Source organism: Orbilia oligospora (assembly GCF_000225545.1).
Source record: "Orbilia oligospora ATCC 24927 unplaced genomic scaffold scaffold00210, whole genome shotgun sequence".
NCBI classification, from domain to species: Eukaryota; Fungi; Ascomycota; class Orbiliomycetes; order Orbiliales; family Orbiliaceae; genus Orbilia; species Orbilia oligospora.
The window spans coordinates 310,770-327,219 of NW_011645767.1; the positions used below are offsets into that span (position 1 = coordinate 310,770).

The following is a 16,450-nucleotide window of genomic DNA, read 5'->3' on the forward strand; positions in this document are numbered from 1 at the left end:
ACCTCGAGGACCACCACCTTTCGAAGGTATCAATTTTTATTTTAGCTCCGGACCCTTATCAAGATGGAAGTCTTAGTTTAGTCCTATATGAATCACGACAATCATTCCAATTTTTGTTTTCGTCCCGTAGATCTAGACATCTCCTGCTTCCGAGTTCGTACCATTGCGATATTGCCAACCGGTGATTAATATTATTTATATCAATTGCTACCGCTGTTTTCGATTCTAGGCCTCTTCTCTCGATCTCACGCAAGCTCGTTCTCTCGGCCTGCCATGGCCACCAACAAGAACCGAGGCACCTTCCGTGCAATAGGCATCAGCAGAGATTGCAGCGAGGATGAATTTAAGTCAGAATTGGAGCGCCGGTTTACTGATAAAGGAGAGCCAAACTTCGAGCTTCAGTTGCGCCTAGCGCCTAACTGTACTGACCCAACAACCCAGATTGCAATTTTTAAGTTGAAGCCCAAAGAACCGACGGCGGGGCTTCCAGCCTTCCTCCGGAGAAATGTCCCATCTTTCAATTACAAAAATAAAACTGTACAAATTGATACCGATTTTTCAGGTCTCACGCAACTATATCCGGTTGAAGAGAGCAAAATCAAGATAGAGTAAGCATGCTTCGCTATAAAAGTTACATAATGATCTTAGAAGTTATAAATATCGTATAATAACAAGTCTTCTTAAAGTATCGTCGCTGTTTCGGGGCTTAACTCTCATGCTTTCGGGTCGTGGGTTGGTCCTGAAGCTGGGGGTGTAACGCCGATGTGGCTTCAGGACTTTTTAGGCGAGGACGAGGAATTAAAATACTGCAGGACAATGACATATGGATACAACACGAAATATAAAGATACAGTTCAACGACATATCGAAGATCATTCCAGGGACCTGTTAATTGAACTGCATAAAGCTAGAGAAACTGAAGAGGTATACAGTTTTCCAGGGGGCCCTTGAGCCTAATGTTTAATTTAATAGTCAGAAAGGCAACTGATCAACAAAAATAGGCGAAAAAGAGGCGATTGATCTGGATAGGCCATAGTTTAGGCGGTGCCCTTATCGCACATGTACGGCACCCCTGTTGCTGGCTTTATTTAATTAACACTCTAATAGTTTTCAGGCAGTTAACTTGGCGTCCTTTGACGCAAATCACCTCTACAAAGACATCTTCGACTCGATGATGGGTCTTTTCTTTTTTGGGGTTCCTTTTCGTAACGCAAACCTCAAAGATGTCGATAAGATGGTAAACGGAGATCCAGACATGGCCGCGGGTCAGGGGGTTAGGCTTCTTCAAGCAATCAACTACGAGACGGGAAGGATTACAGGGACTATTGATTCATTTAAGAGCCACCTTACTGAAAAACAGACGAAAGTTTATTCATTCTATGAAACAAAGGAGACAAAGAAAGTTATCGCGGTATTCAATAAAGCTTCCAAGATACCCGGCTTTTTCACAACGGAAGCTAATCTAGAGTTTTAGTTAGAAGGTGGAGGTTATGGTCGAGCTGGAGAGCTTATAATGGTTGTTGAGAGGGACTCTACAGAGCTAGGGGTTGGCAGCAGCTTGGAAAGACGCTTCCCGGCTGATGGAGATCACTCAACGATCGTCAAGCTAGGGAGTCCTCAAGATAAAACATACACGACGGTTTGTAGTCAGATTAAGGAGCTGCTGAAAGAAGGTACGTACCTCCACGGACTCGATGAATGATTCTTAGTGCCTAGGCGCCCAGTAATCCCACAAGACAACGGCCACTTGAGTGGTTCTTGACTCAAGGGAAAGATTGAGTAGCTCGGTCACTTATCTGTTTGTCTAAAAGCTTACGGAGCCTTGATTACGGGTAGTTGCTGCCAAAAATGCAGAATTAAGTGCCCAGGCGATAGCAGAAGATCGTGAAATTCTAAAATGGATATCGAAGATCAACGGCCATTCTAAGCATGACGCCACTTCTAAGCGTTGCAAGCCTGGAACTGGAGAATGGTTACTAACCTCCATTCAATATCGAAATTGGCTGGGTAGGGCTAAGGAAATATTGTTCTGCCCAGGCATTCCCGGCGCCGGTAAAACGGTACTCACATCTACTGTCATAAACGATTTGCTTGACAAACGTTCTAATGATCCGAGTATTGGGATCGCTTTCATCTACTTCGATTTCAAAGGAAGCGCCGCTCTTGAGGTAGAAGATTTATTCTCGGATTTACTAAAACAGCTAGGTGATACTCGAGCCGGTTCTCTACCAAAGCACTTCAAAAAGCTCTTTGATGACCACAAGAACAGTGGGCGGCCGCCCCTTAGGGAGGTCATCGATGCCCTCTGTGCAGTTGTTAAAACCTATTCTAGGGTGTTCATCGTCCTCGACGCTCTCGATGAATACCAAAATCAGAAGGAACGTTCAGTATTCCTTGGCAAACTATTTGACATGAACGAGGACCACGGCATAAACATATATGCTACCTCACGACGCATACATGATATCCAAAATCGGTTCAAGAAACTCGGCGCATGCAAAGAGTGCGAGATACGTGCATCTACAGAAGATGTAAAACGCTATTTGGAGATCAGAATTGATGAAGTGGGAAACTCGAGCGCAAAGGAACACAAAGAAACCATCAAACAAATGATTTCAGAGCGAGCTCAGGGAATGTGAGACTTAACCTCAAATTTCCTTACGCTAGACCTTGGGACCGGGGAGCACCTACTAAATAAACATATCCAGGTTCCTCCTTGCGGAGCTGCAGTTTGACGCGATTGAATCTCTAGACGAACCAAACTGGAAGGAAATACAAACATGCTTGGAGCGGTTTGGCACAAGTTCGGAAAGCCCATACGATGTAACATATCAAACTATCATGAACCGGATTTGTGGCAAAGACCCAGATATTAAGAAAGATAAAAAAGCCTCCGTAGGCAGTGCTCGCAAAGCTTTCCAGGTCCTATCATGGATAACACGGTCATCGAGGCATCTCACTAAAGAGGAGCTGCAGCATGCGATTGCTGTTGAGCCTGGTACCAACAAAATCGACAAAAACAATATAACTAATATCAACGATATTATTTCGTTGTGTCGTGGGCTAGTCACCTATGAAGAAGAGAGCAACACCGTGAAGCTAGCTCATTATACAGTCCAAGAGTATTTTGAACGGAGTTGGCGATCCTGGTTCCCTCACGCTAATAGTGACATTGCAAGAGCGTGTATCCTTTATCTTTCATACGATCATTTCAAGGCAGGCCAAAGTCAGAGCGAGGAAGAGTTTAAGAAGAGGCTGAAATCGAATTCTCTATACAGCTATGCCGCCAAAAATTGGGGCAAGCACACCCGAGACTCCTGGGCCGAAGGCCAGTTTGATGGCGGTGAACGCAGCCCAAATACAAAACCCAAAGCCGACTGTCCTGACTGGCCCACGAGACAGAGTGACACTATGTCATTAGTACACAACCTTCTTTTCAAGGGCGGTGCCGGCCTACGATCGGCTTGCGTTCAAGCTATGTTTATGCCAGGGTTATCATCGCCAAAGCCTTTCACCTCAACCCAATTCGAATCTAGCCTAAAAAACCAAATGCCAGGGTCCCACATTGCAACATACTTCGGGCTGAAGCCGGTAATTGAGCATCTATTGGGAAAAAACGGACCTAACCTCGAAACTGAGAACTCATGGGGTCCAACGCTGCTATCGCTTGGGGCATACTTCGGGCTGAAGCCGATAATAACACGACTATTGGTGAAGGACGGGATTGGCATAGAAGCTAAAGATTCATGGGGCCAAACGTTGCTATCCGTTGCGGCAGAGAATGGTCACAAAGACCTCGTTGAATTATTCTTAGAGAGAGGGGCAAACTGCAAATCCACGGATTCCCAAGGTCAAACACCTCTGTTGCTTGCGGCGGGAAACGGTCACAAAGATATCGTCGAATTTTTATTGGAAAAAGGGGCAGATCACAGAACCATGGACTCGTCAAATCGAACGCCTCTGGCCGCTGCCGCAGACTCTGAACACAAAGAAGTCGTTGAATTATTACTAGCAAAGGGGGCAGACCCCAACGTCAAAGATTCAGATGGCCGAACACCGCTCATGATTGCAATAGAATGGGGCTGCGAGGATATTGTTGAAGTATTTTTGAGGAAAACAGAGCCAAATCGGGAGGTGGTCTCGTTTTCTCTCATCACCAGACTGCTCAACAGCGTGTGGAGTCTGGTAACGGGGCAAACTTTGCAAATCACTACAAGCTTGAGAGTGAAGGTGGACTTCAACATCAAAAATTCGGAAGGTTTAACCCCGTTGTTAATTGCGCTTGGCAATATGGAGCCAGAAATTGCCAGTCTTCTCGTGAAGAATGTGGCGGATATCGATGTCAATGTCCAGGACGCAGAAGGGCTTACAGCGCTTCATCACGCAGTTGATAACGATTACAAGGATGTTGTCAAACTCCTAGTGGAAAAAAAAAAGCGGATTGCAACGTTCAAAACTTAGCCGGTGCAACGCCTTTGTTGATCGTGGCAGAAAATGGCGAGCAGAAAATTGCTAGCCTGTTGCTAGAAGGTGGGGCAGATCCGAATATTCAGGATAATGAAGGACAAACTCCCTTATCACTCGCGATGGACTTTAGTCATCAAGAGATCGCCCAGATGCTAGTAGAGCACGGTGCGGACCCCAACGGCACTGATGAGGAGGGGGAACATATTTTATTTTCCGCGATACGAGACGACGACGAAAAGATGATTGAATTGTTAATAGAGAAACAAGCAAACTTGGAGGTTAAGAATAGATCTGGCGAAACACCATTATCGAATGCAATGGCGAATGGGAGCAAAGATATAGTCAAACTACTCTTGAAGTGTGGAGCAGACCCAAATGTTATAGATCAGGACGACGAGCCGATATTATTTTCTGCGATATCCGACGAAGACGAAGAAATCGTCGTATTGCTAATAGAGGAAAAAGCGAACTTGGAGGCTAAGAAAAAGTCCGGTGAAACACCACTATCGTATGCAATGGCGAATAGGGTTGAAGAGAGTATCGTCAAACTGCTCTTGGAGGGCGGAGCAGATCCGAATGCTAAAGATAAGAACGGCGAGCCAATATTGTTTGCCGCGATATCAAACGACGACGAAGAAATCATCGGATTGCTAATAAAGAAAAAAGCAAACTTGGAGGCTAAGAACAATTCCGGCGAAACACCACTATCGTATGCAATAGCGAATCAGAAAGAAGATATCGTCAAATTGCTCTTGAAGTGCAAAGCAGACCCGAACGCTAACGATGAGAATGGCGAGCCAATGTTGTTTGCCGCGATATCAAACGATGACGAAGAAATCACCAGCTTGCTACTGAAGAAAGGGGCAAGTCCAAATTCTAGTAACAGCTCGGGCCAAACACTATTATTTTACGCAATAGAGAATGGGAACGAAAGTGCCGTCAAACTGCTGCTGGAGAACGGAGCAGACCCGGAAGTAACGAACGATGCGCACCAAACAGCATTAGCATACGCGGAAGAACAGGAAGACGAAAGCATCATCAGTTTGCTGAGAGAAAAGTGGAATCATTTATAAACTCATCTATTCCGCCGGCCCTGGAGGGTAGTCTTGTATTAAAACGCTTCGGCAAGCTGAGCCTGGGGAGCTGCTTTATATATATATATATATCTTTTCCCCTTAGTTAGTTAGCTACTTCATAAATTTAGTTGAAGTTTATCCTGCAACGCAAAAATCTCTAATTAAAGTAGGGGAGACATGAAAACTTCGTAAATCTCCGAAGTTCGACTCGTCTGTCAAACAGTAGATCTATAAAATAAGTTTATATATTCTAAAACAAAGTACGTAAATTGAGAAGTCGTTCATTCCTTTGTTTATATTCGTCGCGGTAAATAACACCCGATGCGAGCGTATAATCCTGCATACCGGCCAGTGCTGGCCAGTACTAGACTGGGCCCGCTTTTGATTCAACGAAAATTAGTACATATTCATTTAGAATAGATGATATAATAAAATGTGACGGAACATGTATTAGACTGGCACCAGCAAATGACAGAGGTTGTTCAGCCCACAAAATCCGTCGACGCCAGTATAAATGCCGGAAGAGAGCAAAAAAAACCATCATAAAAACCCTGACAGCTCGCCGATAAGAGTGGTTTGAGATTCAAATCCGGTCAGGACCGTGATAGGTGTGTTGTTTTTGTTGGTTAATTGCTGACTTGTGGCGACCGGACTTGCTAGCCTTGTAACCAGGCTATCTGTGGCTGAATCCGGGGCTCAGTTAACTTATAGCTGACACTGCTTATGGAATCTTAAATTGTTGAGCCTCAGGCTCGAGCTCTAGCCCATGGCGCCCAGCACTTCTATGATCATTATATCATACTCCTATATATATAGCTACTCCATGAAAGTTGTATACAAGCATGCATCACATGCGCACATGGGAGGGTTTTGAACACATACCAGCTTTTGATCTGTGAAGAATTGTTTTTCGACATTATTCTTCTACCCATAATCAGTAGATTTGCGGTGCTGTCTATAGCTAGCCCCCACATTTTATAGCATGATATGCGCCTCGTAGATGTATTTTAATTAATCAGAGGTAGTTTTATAAGTATAAATCCCCATACTCTGTCGCTCGACACGATATAAATGCTCTTCTAGTAAATCAATCAATTACTGAAGCTACTTTCCCCTAAAGTGATTCTTTATGCGCCACAGAGCTCCAAATAATGGGGTGTTTTGATTCTCAGGTTCTCCGAATTAAGAAGTGACTGGCTTTGTGATATGGGACGCAACTTTCTCAGTCTTCGTCACCTTTTCCCGTCAAGATGTGTATAGGTGGACAAACATGCACAAAGATATGCGGCCTGCTGCAAAACGGCATGAGAAGCAATTTTGATTCGCTGGGTATTAGGCATCCTTTCGTTTCTTCATACGGATAGAGCCTTCTACATCAAACATGCATATAGTATGCATATGTATTGTACGCTTGGGATTAAGAGAGGACATCGGTATCGATGCTCGGGGTCAATTCAAATGCTATTCGAAGCGGGGTTAATGGTTGAGGCTCTGCAGTTCTCGGATTAAGCATATATAGATGACATGTGGTAGCAGATGCTGTCCAGGTGATACGTATCGTTCGTCCATAGAATTGGATAACCTGTTGTTACGTAACGGTATATCGATCTTCCCTCTTACTTGTCTGTAAAATTAAAAAGAATTTCCGAGAGAAGCCGAGACTACAATTTGCGACCATCGAGATGGAATCGGTTGATTTAGAAGAACATTTTTTCCCGAGAGGCGTCCGCCAGAAGTACCGTTTGGGTGAATTTGGCGCGGGACCGTTCGTGCCAAACAACCTGTTCACAACGCATTGGGCGGAAGGACCAGGCCAAGTGACCGGGCGGTCTGCTTGGAGTGGAGCGACAATTGTTCGAGAAGACCAATATGCTATCCAACTTACCAAGGAGCATCGAGAGGAACTCATAGATGCCCTCACAGCTTTTCAAGGTTCTCAAATACCATTTATTTTATGAGCTTATGTGGATATTATATAGGTGTTCTTATTGAACAATTGCAACCTCTCAACTAACTTGCCGGTCTTCCAATAGAGCATAACTACGACCTATTGGATATAAACAAGGAGAACTTCCATCTTCCAACTCTAGGGAACGTACTTGAGAGAGTCAGCGAGCAAGTTTACGATGGAGAAGGATTTGTTCTCCTTCGAGGATTAAACCCCCAGGAATTTACCGAAGAAGAAAACATCATTGTAGCCTCTGGGGTTTCGGCCTATGTAGGCGGAAATTTTGGACGACAAAGTCCAACTGGGAGCATGATTAGTACGTAATGGCAACCTTCCATTCTAGTTTTGAAGCAGAATCTTTGAGCAATTAAGTACTATATACGGATACCGTTTTGACCTTTTCCGCCCAATGAAATAGCCCACCTTACCACGCTGAAGGGAATTGAAACGCAGGCAGGCTACTACTCAAACCAATTTCAGGTAAATTAATTATTCGCTGAAAGAGGAGAATTTAAACCTTTCATCCCCATAGGATATTTAAGGACTAATATCTTTTCATTGGTCTAATACAATTAGACGTTTCACAACGACCACGCATGCGATATCATTAGTCTATACTGTCTCAGTCCGCCGGCGTCAGGTGGACAGGTTCGCCTATCCTCAGCCTCTAAAACTTATCAAGATATCTTAGAAACGAGACCGGATATCATACCAATTCTAGCAGACAGCAACTGGATTCACCAAACGTAAGTTATGGGGCGTCACATCCAAAAAAACAAGGTAGGGGAACGACTTATCTAACCATACGGATGCACTAGGGCCCGACAGAACCCTTTGTATATCCGGCGTCCGCTGCTCTATCAAACCGACGACGGAAAACCATTCTTCTGCTTCTCCCGTGCTGCATTGCTGGAAGAATTCCGCACACACAGGCTTGAGGGACTGGGGCTTCCTCCACTAACCAGAACGCAGAGGGAGGCCCTTAATATAGTTGAAACGGTGGCGAATAAGAACTCTATTGAGATCGGTCTCCAATCCGGCGACTTGATTTTTATCAACAATCTCGCCGTTCTCCACGGTCGCCGAGAGTTCGAAGACAATGAGATTGCCAAGAGGCATATGTTGCGATTGTGGGTTCATAATCCAGAAAGAGCATGGAAGCTCCCAAATTCCATAAAAGTACTTCGGGATTGCCTCTATATGGATCTTCCTGACATCCCGGGTTGGTTCATTTTCGATCCCATGGACCCGGATCCGACGGTCCTCCAGGAAGTTACGTCAGATAATGGATCCTGTGGGACCCTGGGGTCATCCAAATAGTTATGTACCTTTGCGGCACTACATCTCTCTTTTCAACTATTTTGCTCTTTGCAGACTATACTGAATTCATGAAACTTTCCCAGAACCTAGTCTAGTTAAATTTACCCAAAACCCAACATTGCGTGGTTTTGATATCTAACGAGTAACATTGAAACCTACTCCCTCTTTGTGTTAAATTGTATGAATAAACGGTGGCGACGGGCTTGGAGCTTTATGGTGAGAGGTTGTGTGCCCAGCAATATCAATGCGTACTACAATTGCAATTGCTTAGTGAGGAACATACATGAAGTAGCTCGGTTGACCATTAATCTAATTGCAAACGACTGCATCTAACTTTCTAGACTGGTGAACAAAATGCAACGGACGGGCCTTAGTTGGTATCTCGTTGGTACGATACAACATGAAGTCTACCACTAGTATGGATGGCTAATTACGGGACCGCACTGTGCATGTGTATAATGGGGTTTTATGCAAACCCGAATTGCAACAATCCTGTAGCAACTACAGTGCTTGCTGTCGAAGGCAACCCACAGTCCCACAGATATGTAGAAACAGGAATCAACCTTCTCAACTGCAATCCTGCTTCCAAAGGGATAAGCGGAGAGGATTAAAAAGAACCAGCAGGGATTGAAATATCATGAAAACTCAAAAATCAATGCCGTTCCAAGGTTACCGTCAGTTTGAATCCGGACATATTCATATATATATATACTTATCTATTACGATATATTGATGAGCGTAATTGGGGACTAGCTAGTCATAGTCCAAAGCAACGACACCGCAAACTTCGACTCGGACAGGTCGCGCTCGAAACGATTCTATAATAAAATAACCGATACGTCGATGAATATATAAACGTAATTTCAAACCGGGACCCAAGCTTTAAGATACACCACAAGTAAATAAAACGGTAAAAAAACCAACAAAAGAAATGAGGACATTGTTCGAACGAAGCTCTGTGCGAGGGATAAGTTGTAAAAAGCAAGATTCAAAATTTAAGAAATTCGACAGGCCATGCATGCGTGAAACGAGCAATTATTACCCAGAAAACTAATACGCTTGTATCCCATGGGAAGGTTATTGGTATATTCCTACATTGAAAGCGCCAAAGTTATCAAAATTTCATGTTTGCGTCCTAGTACTTCGTGACTTCCCCCACGCCCAAGTTCCAACCTTCCCACCCCTTAATTCTTGAATTGGGGTTGCAAATCACTGATGATTCGGAATGTACTCCATGGCGCTTCCTTTACCTCCGAGAAAAGAGATTTAAGTCGCCGTTCGGAAAGTCGCTTCTTTTCCCTTTGCTTGAGTTTCTTTATTTTCGTGCCCGCGAACTTCAGCGAGGGTGGGCGGGTATACGCGGGCTCTGCGCGAAGATTTAGAACCGTATTGGCATTTATATCCTGAACCGCATTTGGCTGTAGGTGTGCTAGTTAGCTTTTGTTCTAAGTATATTCTAAACGCCTATGTATGTATCTGATTGTAGTTACTACATAAGAGTTGTAGTTAGTAGACTTACAGGGGCAAGCGTTAGAGGTACCTCGGGATGAGTCCGAGTATCCATTCTCATAGCTTCTGCAACCTCGGAGATTGAGAGGGTTACAAGATCGATATCTAGATCCAGACTAAGTGGGTGGCTGAAGTGGCTATCTTCTCTATCCTCGTGCGAGACTAGAGGCTCTCGGATGGCAACTGCCGTGGAAAACTCCATATTTGCTTCCATTATGATGTCTAAGCTATCAAGCACAGGATATCAAGGGACTGCCTTGTTCTGGGCGAGCGGCTATTTTTCTTTCGATACAGAATAGCTAGATCAACAAATGGACACTCGTTGATTTCACTGTTCTTTACTCGATTTCGTCTGCTTCGATAAGGTCGTAGGAAATCTGACAGGGGAAAATAAGAGTAGTTCGCACTTTTTAGATTCCACTTTCCAATCAATTTATTGACATCGATACCTCTTCACTAAATTGAGTTAGCAGCTGGCACCTGGTATATTTATACTTTTTCAGGCGGCTAGCCGGCTACGGTACATTTTCTATGCTTGCTATAACTACCAATAATAGTTCCCGATCTCCAGATCTAGTATAGAAAACTCTCATAATGATAACCCCAAGCCGGCTTGCCCACTTTAATTACTGAATATTCGTTACTCAGTATCCGGTCAGTATGCATATGCTTTCGTCATCAACCAGATCTAGAGGTATACCGGTCAAGCTTGCGGCCGCAGAAGGAGTATCGCGCATCTTTGCGCCTCGTGCTAAGTCCCTTTTTCCTTTTTCCTTTCAGCCTTATATCAAATGGGCGTCTATGACTGTACTTCTATATATCTTGATTGGATCTAGAGTCCGGTCAGGTGACCGGGTCTTAATCCGAATTGCTGACTAATAAACTTTAGAAATGGCTCTCTAAAGCCGTTGCAAGCTAGCTGGCGGGGCTTTAAAATCGTTCTATTGGTGGTGGAGTAATTGGCTTATATGTATACGTCTATCTAAAACACCTTGACTTTTTCCCAACTTAAGTAACACCTAGACTTTTGTTAGGCAACCTCGTGGCTATTCTATTATAATTTGGACGCTAAATTTACAAAATCGAATTTTAGGTGGAATTAACCGTAAATAATGCAAACTGTTACTACTACTGATCAACATGCATTCTATAATATCATGCTAAAACTTTCAGTAACTGTATGAGCTACGCAGGGTGCTATCTCCCTATATAGGAAATGCGGAGTTGCTAATTGATGTAAAATTGATGTAAAATTGATGTAAAGAGAGCATCGCAAGCTTGGAATTATTACAGATAAATGCAAACAGTTGATCCTAGGAAGCAATATTTGGCGGATGCCAATCGGACAAGAATAGCTGTCCAGTGAACCAGCAATCTTCGGTGTATCTATTTGACTTGGTGAGTTCTATAAACTCAGGTACTAACCGCGACTAGCCGTTAGCTGGAAATTTTCTGAACAGGGAAATCAATAGTGAAAAGATTCAAGTCTCGAACTTACACCTCTTTCTTGCCTCGGTAGCGATGTATCTAATAACCTGAAACTGTTCATCATCTAAATCTGCGGACTTTCGAAATTTCTCCGCGAATTTACCGGAATACCAGTCTTGCGCAAAAGGATTGTCACCAGGTTTCCGATAATGAAAGTACGATAAGATGATTTTAGAACTATTAAAAAGGTCACGAACGAGGCTGGTGTTAAGATAATTTCGCTGCCTAGCCAATTGACGAATTAGTAAGAAGGACTCAAAGTGAATCTCGAAAGGCATCTGAGGTTCGAGGGAACCTAACGTTTGGGTTACGCCGGTGTATAGTTCTCTGTTGCTGCTTAATCAGCAACTCAACGCTGCTCAGGATGATGAAGCAGGCAAGGAAGATGACCAGCCATGATTTCCGCTCTCTTCCTAATATCTTCTTTTGTAGCTCTTCTAGAATTGCCGTTTTTGATGGCTGTAGTAGCTGTCGCACGAATATTTCATCGATTTGGAAATCAATGATGAATGCGTCACTGAGCCTTGCTTTGCCATCGCTATTAGACGCCAATCCTAGTAGGTCCAACCCCGATAAAGTCCAGCCACCTTCCATATACCGGGCATAGGTCCACATTTTAAGGCAATTACGGAGCAGGCGAGACTATAAAACGGTAAGTTTCTTCCATAGGCCATTGCCTAAATCTCCTCTCCCATCTTCCCTTTGAAATGGTGTTCAACTTACCGAGGCTTGCATGCGATACGCTAATTTAAAGGCATATAAAGAGATTGAGTCGGCTTGATTGACTTTCGCTTCGTAGTATTGCTGAAACGTTTCGGCTGCAAAAGCTGAAATGGCCTTCTCCGTCTCTGCTAGGTCTAGTACACAGTATGGATGGGGAAGTACGGCATTGTCCATGTCCTGAGGCCCTTGAGGTTCATATTTACAGATCTGTAGAGCCAACGACCTCCCATATCCCTGAGAAATCTCGATAGTTTTATGGGCGGTAGGGCGCCAAGATTGAACGAGATCAAGAGGGGGGTATGCGTTGGAATTCGCAAAGTCGAACCTGACCCAATCATCCGAAGTGTCGCTTTTGCGAGGCTGGTTCGTGATACCAAGCCAAAATTGATGCCGGGGCTCTAGTTTTGTAGTTCGGAATAAAATGCAGTCCGTGATAGCATGGTAAGTACATGGAAGGGTTGTCATTGTGTAGCTCGCACCCTCGCAATCTAAACATGGCCTACTTGGATCATATGGGTTTGGTATACACTAAGACACATGTATTAGCTTTGATGTCATTTCCCCTTGACAAAAATCATATCTGAGGTAGTAGGTACCTTATTTTTATTGAATTTGCATCTCATGCAAGCTATCTTTGAGCGCACTCCCCGCTTTGGGCGAAGAGCCATATCAGTGGGAGCTGGCGCTTTGGATTTCTCAATCCGCTTGGTCTTGGGGCCTGCTACGGCAGCACCCTTGCTAGTTTTACTTTTACGTTGACTGGACTTTGACTTCTCAACGGCTTCTGCGAGAATGGAGTGTTCATCCTCTGGGATTGGGTCCACTAGGAAATCATTCATAGTAGAAAACAACTGAAATTCTGAAGATCGGGCGATTTCTGCTAGCGGGAATTCGAAGATATTATTGGTGACGCAAGATGGGAGTACCATTTGCCAATCATTAAGGTCGCTGTTGGACGATGAGGCGGCGATGGCCATGTTATTGTAATCTATTACTTTTGATAAACTTCCAAGCAAAGACGCACCAGATTCGGCGAATGTATTCATCATGAAAACATCTGATGGTATTTCGACCGCGTCGTCAACTCCAAGAACATTTTGAGGGCTCGCAAGGGGTAGGCCCATGGCCTCCGATGAGTTTTGGGGACAAAGGTCATCAAAAGAGATGAGAGGATCCCCAGCTCCACTACCGAACTCGAGCTCGTCGATCAAGTTTTCATCGCCGAAGCCTATATCGATATTTGAGGTTTCATTCCACTGCGCTTCATCAATCCCACCCCTCCCTTCAATACCAGCTGGATCGAGATCCGGTTCAATACTGGGAAATAAGCCGGGGAAATCGGTGAAACTGTTTAAATGTGGTTGGAGGTCTGTGGAACTGTGACTGAAACTCGGAACCTGATGTGTACCGCCGCCCTGTTCACTAATACTAGTACTGCTATGTGTGTTCACTAGCGGCTCGATACTGGAAGCCGAAGCGGGGTGAATAACATCATCACGTTGAATATTTAAAAATTGTATAAGGTCGGCATTAGATTGTGCCGGTTCAGGCGACGACGACCCTAAAGTCGCAGAACTTGTAGCCGTACTATCATCCGTGCATGTGCTAGTGAATATTGATATTTTCCCCAAAAACAGCCATATCGGAATCTTCAACGTAGCTGCCGCTTTTAGGAAAAGGGAAAACTGTTCTTTGGTATATTCAGTCTGGGGGCGTGCAGATGGTGGGTCATCTATAATCCGGGGTCCGAGAAATTCCTCCAAAAAACGCGATATTGGGGCACCAAGGCTGGCAGCGACAGATTGCAGCAAGATAAGATCATCCGCGGTTGGATCTATGGAACTTATGGGGGTTGCCATCGAGTTGTGCACGATTGTGTCGCGTGAATTTGAAATTTTGGGAAGATGCACGCCGCAGATGCTCCAAGTTCAATTTTACAGAGCTTTAGTATATAGTATGCATATTCCCTATATATATAAATGTAAAAAGAGAGAAAATATAATATATGCTCCGGCCGGTATCAAGCTCAGGTCGACAACGATCGATATAGAGTCGGAAGATGTATGAGATTGGTTATAAATCCTTCACACTAGCGTTATAGTAATAAGACTATTTCACGCTCCAGAGTCGATTCTGCCTACATCTGGATATGGATGTGTCAATTAAGTGCATGCGCAAGTGCAAGTACGTGTGATTTTGATCCGGTCCACACGCCCGGCAGGCCGCCTGTTTGAGATATCCCGGTCACGTGACCGGGAATCTACCTTGCATAACCTGTGTGGCTTGTTCACGGCTCGTTAGAAAGGAATTGAACCGGTCATCCACTGCACTGACGTACGCAACCCTAGGCTATCCACCCCCAAATCACACCCTAATATGGTAGTATCTATTATATTGTCGACTATTACCATAATCAAGTCCAGGATACTTGACATGCCTTATGCAAAACTGACGCTAGGTCAATATTTGGGTATGTAAGTATACCACTTAACGTTAAGTTAAGTGTTATCAAACGGAAACAGAGCTCAAAGCTAGATGAAGCCGAAAACTCAATTAATATGCTCATTTGCCCAAATCTGGTGGTGCACGTGCGGGCATGTACATTTGCCGATGACGGATAATCGAAATTTTAAGAGCTTTATTTATAATTATAATTCTAGAAGACAGCATGGCAGCTCAGCTATCCGTCATATTTAAGATTTTAGGCTGGGGAAAAAACGTCAGCATCACAGACCAGTCAATACCACCACATCTTCTTTTGATTCTGACACCAGAATCCTTGGAGGCGCACAACAGAAATACTGCCACAGTTGCGAACCAAATATAATATATATAGCAGCGCCGTGATGGAAGGGTCCGGAGTTCCACTCCTGCCACCGGCCCACCCACCGCCGAAAAAAACACTCCATATAACCAGAATCCCCGATCTCCATGATCTAGAAGGCCGGATTAGCATAAGCTGTCATAACGCAGTAACAATTTCAAAGAACAGCGCCGAGAAGCCCTCACGTGCACAGTCGGTACGCCGAATGACAAACCTCAGCCGCTTGCTGAACGAATGCAGCGAACAGCTTGGAGATAACGGCAATAGCCAATTTTCCTGCTGCGATAACACCCGAGAGGCGAGGGATCTACTCCAGTGCTTCAACTCCCATTTTAGTATAGGATTGGACGCAAGACGAAGTGAGGAGTCGTGGAAGTCTTATTTAGCCTTCTCCAAAGTATTAACCAGGGCCAAGGAAAAAACGAATAATTTTGAGATTGGGAATTCCTTTCTAAGAGTAAAAGGAGCTGGTAGGATACTTTCTGCCAGCACTCATATGGATTACGTTCAACATATACCCCGAATTGAAGACCAGCTGAAAAATCTTAAGAAGCGAATAAAACTGAGAAAAGTATTCTTAACCAATGAAAAACGAGAGGCGCTACATTTGTTGAAAGCTTGTCGACGCTTCAGGGGTTTTCCAAATCATGGGGCGTCAAGGGATTGTAGCTGCCATGAGGGGGACTGGGATCAAACTATGTGGGCTGAACTTCATCCCGATCCAAATTGTAAACCAAGCATAGGATAAGATGAATAACCGGTCTTTGAACTCAGTACCATAAAATTACATGGGGGCGGGGTGTGAAATTTAAGATAGAGCGGAAACAGTACTAGATGGGGTGCAGAATAAATGGATTGCTGTGTACCTAGGAATGTTAATAAATGGGGCTAGCTGTAAACCAAGAGCCATGCATCCGAGCCCAATTAATCGTGATAGAACAAAAACAAAAAGGAAAGGGAAAAAAAGAAAAAGTCACTGGCACAAGAAAATAACAAGAAGCGGAAGGGGAAGAAAGGGTAAAATCAGACACCCATCAAGAATACAAATCTTCTTCTTCTTCTTCTTCTTCTTCTTCTTCTTCTTCTTCTTCTTCT

General features: G+C 44.1%; 5 protein-coding genes across 5 annotated transcripts; 3 read left to right on the forward strand and 2 right to left on the reverse strand.

Moving 5' to 3' along the window:
- Positions 1-273: 273 nt before the first annotated feature.
- Positions 274-4,461, forward strand: AOL_s00210g79 (uncharacterized protein; the record flags this gene model as incomplete). Its single annotated transcript, XM_011128881.1, has 7 exons — positions 274-608; positions 687-924; positions 1,002-1,061; positions 1,115-1,411; positions 1,475-1,673; positions 1,837-2,635; positions 2,709-4,461. 7 exons carry the CDS (start codon positions 274-276, stop codon positions 4,459-4,461), a joined length of 3,681 nt encoding a protein of 1,226 aa, XP_011127183.1.
- A 125-nt stretch (positions 4,462-4,586) lies between these two features.
- On the forward strand, positions 4,587-5,540 carry AOL_s00210g80 (uncharacterized protein; the record flags this gene model as incomplete). Its single annotated transcript, XM_011128882.1, has 1 exon — positions 4,587-5,540. The coding sequence occupies one exon, from the start codon at positions 4,587-4,589 to the stop codon at positions 5,538-5,540; it is 954 nt and encodes a 317-aa protein (XP_011127184.1).
- Positions 5,541-7,225: 1,685 nt separating this feature from the next.
- On the forward strand, positions 7,226-8,811 carry AOL_s00210g81 (uncharacterized protein; the record flags this gene model as incomplete). The annotated part of the gene is made up of 5 exons (XM_011128883.1): positions 7,226-7,475; positions 7,577-7,807; positions 7,910-7,971; positions 8,068-8,237; positions 8,310-8,811. 5 exons carry the CDS (start codon positions 7,226-7,228, stop codon positions 8,809-8,811), a joined length of 1,215 nt encoding a protein of 404 aa, XP_011127185.1.
- A 1,184-nt stretch (positions 8,812-9,995) lies between these two features.
- AOL_s00210g82 (uncharacterized protein) lies at positions 9,996-10,534 on the reverse strand (the record flags this gene model as incomplete). The annotated part of the gene is made up of 2 exons (XM_011128884.1): positions 9,996-10,229; positions 10,331-10,534. The coding sequence occupies 2 exons, from the start codon at positions 10,532-10,534 to the stop codon at positions 9,996-9,998; spliced, it is 438 nt and encodes a 145-aa protein (XP_011127186.1).
- A 1,099-nt stretch (positions 10,535-11,633) lies between these two features.
- Positions 11,634-14,390, reverse strand: AOL_s00210g83 (uncharacterized protein; the record flags this gene model as incomplete). Its single annotated transcript, XM_011128885.1, has 5 exons — positions 11,634-11,740; positions 11,819-12,029; positions 12,109-12,450; positions 12,532-13,059; positions 13,128-14,390. 5 exons carry the CDS (start codon positions 14,388-14,390, stop codon positions 11,634-11,636), a joined length of 2,451 nt encoding a protein of 816 aa, XP_011127187.1.
- Positions 14,391-16,450: the final 2,060 nt, after the last annotated feature.